Raw genomic sequence first — 5569 nt, 5'->3', positions numbered from 1 at the left:
TGCTCCTGCAGAAATGAACTGCCAAGGGCTGTGAGGGTGCAGGGGTGAGGAGAGAGCCATATGACTTTGGCAACATGGGTGTTAGGAAGACTAAACTCTTCCTGGTACCACTGAAAACAGTCAGCACTGGCATTGTTTGTAAAGACAGTACTGAAAAAAAAATGTTTTTTTAAGTGAAAGAATGTAATTTGGCCGCCTCACCATAGTACCGATTAGAATGTAAAGAAGAACAACATTTAGCAGGACCATTTGCTAGCACAGGGCCCCCAAATAACATGCTACTGTGCAGCACGGCTGTGATTGGAGACAAAAGCCAGTACCAGACGAAGCGTGAATTTGAGTTGACGGCAATGGTAACCTCTGTTCAGGTACGTGGTTCCAGTGTGGTTGGTTGCACGTACATCTGTTAACGTTTGGGGGGTGTTCCTTAGAGGAACGGTACAGGCCGCTGAGAACCTGCATGAAATGATCAAGAGGTCACGGCTGTGGGAGCCCCGAGGCCTGGTGGCGGGCAGTCGTCCAGAAGCCGGGCTGCGGGTCGTGGAAACTGCCTCCTGTCGGGGAAGGCGTCGCCCCGCGCTCGCGTCCGCCGCCCAGCGGCCCTTTCCCTGACAGCGGACGGGCACCCTCTCGCCCTCCAGCTCGGGGGCCCGCAGCACAAAGCCTGCGGGCATCTGTCGCCTAGACGACGACTCAGGCGGGCCCCACCCACAACGCCTGGCAACCTAGACCAGTCAGCGACGCGGCAGAAAATGGCAGAGCCTCCAGAAGAGGCCCCAGACCAATCCTTGGGACGTGAAAGCACAGCCGCGCCCCCAACTGTAGGCCACACTAATGTCCAGGAAGAAGACAACCAGAAGACCCAGGCCAAAGAGGAGGCAGGTAACCAAACTGATCACAGAATAGTGGGCCAAACTGACCACAGACTGTCTGGCCAGGCTGAACCCTACTTATTTGGCCAACCTGACCACAAAGTATCTGAATACGCTGAGGCCAGAACATCTAGTCAAGCTAATCTTAGAGTATATAATGAGGTTGACCAAGGATGGTTTGAACAGACTAAAGGCGAGTCATCTAGCCAAGCTGATAATGTGGAGTTTGAAGAGGATGACGACCAGGTGCTTGACCTGACAGACCGAAGAATTTCTGACCAGATTGGCCATAGAATGTCCAGCCAGGCTGAGAGAAGAATTTCTGAGCAGACTGACCACAGATTGTCTGGCCCAGCTGGCCAAGGAAGTTCTGAAAAAATTGACCTTAGATCATCTGGCCTGGTTGACCAAAAAACTAAATGGATTGACCAGATACTGCCTAACCAAGTTGAGCACAGAACATCTGTAAAGACTCACCACCAAGTATATAACCAAGACACTAAACTAGCTGAACACCAGGCTGTTGATCAAGTTGACAGCCATGCTGATCAACTTATAGTTGACAAGGCTGACTACAGTGAATCTGACCAGGCTGACCACTTAGCGGACAAACAGGCTGAGCATGAAGAAGACCACCTGCCTTACTATGGAGCACTTGGCCAGTCTGAGGACAAAACATTTCCCAAGTTTGGCTACAGCAAGGAGCACAAAGATGCTGACTACAGAATACAGCCCTGCAAATTTGAGGACAGCCAAACACACCTCAATTCCAAGCTTTTATTTGCAATGGAAACTGAAACTAAAAGTGCGAGTGTTAGCCAAGCCTACAACCCAGCTGATTCCAGATTCACCAGTAATTTTCAAGCAAGAGACCCAGCCTTTTTCCAGAGATCCTCCTCCATCTCACCCAAATTGGACTATCTCATCAGTCAAGAAAAACCTCAAGCCATAGAAACCAATTCTGTAGGTTAAAAGGGCATTGCTACCTACCTAGGAGGTTGGATGCCAAGATGGGGCCTATAGGGGTGGGGGTAGGGGTGAGGGCTGGGAAGGCATGTGTTGGATCAAGGATGAGCAATAAACCTATGTGTTGTGATGTGACCCATAAGTTTCAGGAAGGGCAAATGAAGTGGGGGAAATAAAAGAGAATGTATTACCTTCTTTATTACCCTAAGGCCATTCAGGAAAGATGAATTAATCAGGATTCAGGAAACCTAGGTTTCAAGTCCTGGTTCTGCTACTAATTCTATGACACTGTGTCATTTCCCCTATCTGGGCTTCTACCATGGGAAAGGAAGTTGGAGTAAATTGGAGAGCCCTGTGAAGGTAAACGTATTTGAAGTAGGTTGGAGATACCTAAGGTATCTCCCAAGACTTGAGGTGAATATTGCCAGAAGGATGTTCCTTTTCTCCAATTCCTGGTGTTAAAATCCTATCAAAATTGATTCCACTAACAACAAAAAAAAAAAAAAAAAAAATTGGGGGGACTTGTAGATTTATTAAAGATTCTTTGGTGGGGGGGATATTTCAATTTCAGGATTTTTCAGAATTCAAGCAAGAAAAGAGTTCTCACACATACAATCAAACTTATAGGAGGAGGTTCCCTCTTATAGTATATGAAGATCCTTATCAAGTTTCACTCCAATACGTGGAGAAACACCACATTCTGCAAATATTCCAGGTAAACCTCTCAATCCCTTTCTTTAACTGTGAATTTTTCAAGAGGCACAAGGAAGCGCGTATGCTGTAAAAGGGGATATAATCTAAGTCAGTAAGTGCATTAAAATGTATTTACCAAAAGTAGTGAATAATAAACACCAAATAAATGATACCATGATATCAAGCCCTTCAGAGGGATTAGGTGTCAGTTATGTTGCTTGGTAGGGAAAAAACTTGGCCAGAGACTTAACATTTTAACAGGACCAGGAAGAAAGGACAAAATATTAGTAATTAAAAAGGAGAGAGAAAGGCTTTCCAAACAGGAATATAACACTTTCAAAAGATGACCAATCTGGAAACCATATAAGAATCCACATTCTTTAGAGAGAAAAAAGAAATAGTTAAAAATTGCTTTTAATTCTTCAAATTACAAATCTCATGAGCCTCAGGATGTGATGCTAGAACCTTCTTTAAAGTATGACATTCCTTGGCCAATATGGAATTAAAAGAGATTAGCACGTCTATAATTTTTTTCCTTTTTAGTATTCGGTAGGTGATGGTTGTTTGACTGCCATGTTTATTTTTATGTTAATATTATTTACCCAACAATGTACGTATACATATATAACAACATATATACATGCAGTAACTGTCTGGTTAGAAAGGTGGAAAGTAAGAATAGCCCACCGAAATAAAAGCTATAAGCTGGAAAAGGTTAAACTTAAAGACATAGGATATAGAGGAAAGAGCACAAATTTTGCAATTTGTTAACCCAAGGCTCAAATCCTAATTTTGTAACATTGTATCTTTGATTTGGAGAACATTACCTAACTTTTGTGAACCTCAGATTCCGGATATAAAATAGGAATATGTGATGTCTACTTCACTAACTCTGCTCTATTACTTTTTCTTCTTAAAATGTTCTTTTGTTGGGAGAGTACTATTGGCTGGGTTTCTGGCTTTAGTCAAAGAACTGCTAATTATTAAACTGAAGTACGAAACTATTGAAGGAAGTAGAGTTTTGATCAATCTATTTTCTTCGTCTGTCAAGAGAAAGTACTGCTTATGTATACAATATTGTTTTAAGAAAAATTAGTTATCAAATATGTGTTTAATAAAAATATTAATTTAATGACATTGAGTGCATTAAAATGACCCGAATATTTTATACCGAAATTCACCTGATTGTTATTCCTTGCAAATGAGAATTGTGCTTACTTTCCCATAACTTTTTGAGTTATTCTATGACCAAAAAGTATGGAATTGAATCTCTGAAGTTTTATATAAACTTTATCATTTAATATTATAAACACTTAACATCATTTTTACCTTTAGAATCAAGTGCCTCAGAAGAAATTTTCTGTGTAAAATCATACAGTGTTTTAAAGTTTTTATTCAGAAGACTTTTCCTTGACTATTCTTCTAAGCAAGTAATTTATTAATTTCCTAGTCTAGCAAAATTACAATTCTCAAAACAAAGACTTGCTTCAAAACTTTCTCACTACCTCTTTGATTTTGGAAACTAATAAAAATATCCAATGCAATTTTTTACTAAATTTTTATTTCACCACATTTTACCTTAATTTGCCTAATTTTATCAGTAGTGAGAAAGTAAGTTGTTACTTTGCAGAAATACAGGAATTTCTTCAAAATGCTATGGTGGATGTTAGGTTAGTGGGAAAGACTGCATCAGATATAACTTGACCACATAACTTTCACTCAGTACCATAATGTGATACCTTATGCTCTTTCTCAGCAGATCACCGAAAAATTAGTCTATGAAAAGCCAGAGGACCCTCTCAATTTTATGCTGTGCCAGGTATGGAATAGCAGAAAAAGAACAGCCTTTTTATTCTGCTTATTATAAAATATAGCACACATACGACATGTAAAAAACAAAATGTACAACTCTGAATTATCACGAAATAAACACACCTGTAACTACTATTCAGGTTTTTTAAAAATAAAACATTACCGGCATCCCAAAAGCCCCCATCCTTTTCCTCACAGTTATTACTCCCCACAAAGGGACTGGTAGCATTGACCTTTATGATAATGCTTTCCTCACTTTTCTTTATAATTTTACAACTAAACATAAATCATGAAACACTTTTGCTTAGATTTGTCAGCTTTTTGAACTCTATAGAAAGGGAAATATATAGTATGTATTCGTTTGTATCTGGTTTCTTCTACTCAGAATTGTCTGTGAGATTAATCCATGCTGTTGTGTGGCTTTCCTTCATTCATTTTCATGGCTGTAGAGTAGACATTGTGTGAAATAACACAATTTATCCACTCTATTTTTGATGAACATGCAAGTTGTTTCCAGCTTGGAGCTGTTAACAAAAATTTTGCTGTGAACCTTCTTATGCATATCTCTCAGTGACAGATTTCTCTTGAGTACATATCTTGAAGAGTAACTGCTGAATCATAGGATATGTGTTTTTTCAGCTTCAGTAGATTATTTCAATTTTCCAAAGTAATTGTACAAATTTACATTCCCACCAGCAGTGTGTAAGAGTTCCAGTTGTTCTATATCCTTACCAAAGCTTACTATTATTAGTGTTTTAGCATTAGTCATTTTGTGTAGTGAATAGTAATATATTATTGCAGTTTCATTTTGCTTTTTCCTGATTACTAAGGCAGTTGCATACCTTTCCATTTGTTTATTAACCACTTGGAAATATTTATTTTTCTATTATATTATTTGTCTTTTTCTTACTCATTAGTAACAGTTTTCTATCTATTCTGGTTATGAGTTCTTTCTTGATTGTTGCAGGAATCCTTCCATCCTCGGTCTTGCCTTTCAATCCCTTAAATATGGCTTTTGATGAACAGAAATTCTTAATTTTAATATAGTCAAATTTAACTATCTTTTTCTTTATGATTAGTATTTCTAGTGTTCTGTTTTAGAAGTATCTCTTTAGCCCCAGCGTCTGATCACAGTTTCCTATACAAACTCATAGAAGTTTGTGATTAAATTTTTAATATTTGGGTGTGGGTTGGTTTTGTTTGTTGCCTTTCACATTTATATCCAC

At 38.9% G+C, this 5569-nt stretch overlaps 1 protein-coding gene across 1 annotated transcript; it reads left to right on the top strand.

Annotated features, from left to right (window-relative positions):
* The first annotated feature begins 752 nt into the window (after positions 1–752).
* On the top strand, positions 753–5349 carry LOC103581244 (uncharacterized protein C3orf30-like). The gene is made up of 4 exons (XM_008563129.1): positions 753–1835; positions 2410–2553; positions 4291–4350; positions 5311–5349. Exons 1-4 carry the CDS (start codon positions 753–755, stop codon positions 5347–5349), a joined length of 1326 nt encoding a protein of 441 aa, XP_008561351.1.
* The last annotated feature ends 220 nt before the right edge of the window (positions 5350–5569 follow it).

This window comes from Galeopterus variegatus, unplaced genomic scaffold (assembly GCF_000696425.1).
Source record: "Galeopterus variegatus unplaced genomic scaffold, G_variegatus-3.0.2 Scaffold12640, whole genome shotgun sequence".
In the NCBI taxonomy this organism is placed as follows: Eukaryota; Metazoa; Chordata; class Mammalia; order Dermoptera; family Cynocephalidae; genus Galeopterus; species Galeopterus variegatus.
Note: the sequence above shows the minus strand (reverse complement) of the source record. Positions and strands in the feature narration are given on the sequence as shown.

What these genes read in the sequence shown, in the direction of transcription:
- LOC103581244 (XM_008563129.1), top strand. Translation starts at nt 753, where the DNA reads ATGGCAGAGCCTCCAGAAGAGGCCCCAGACCAATCCTTGGGACGTGAA. An exon ending in AAGCCATAGAAACCAATTCT is followed by an intron (nt 1,836 to 2,409) that starts GTAGGTTAAAAG and finishes TTTCAATTTCAG; the next exon opens with GATTTTTCAGAATTCAAGCA. An exon ending in TCAATTTTATGCTGTGCCAG is followed by an intron (nt 4,351 to 5,310) that starts GTATGGAATAGC and finishes TGATTGTTGCAG; the next exon opens with GAATCCTTCCATCCTCGGTC.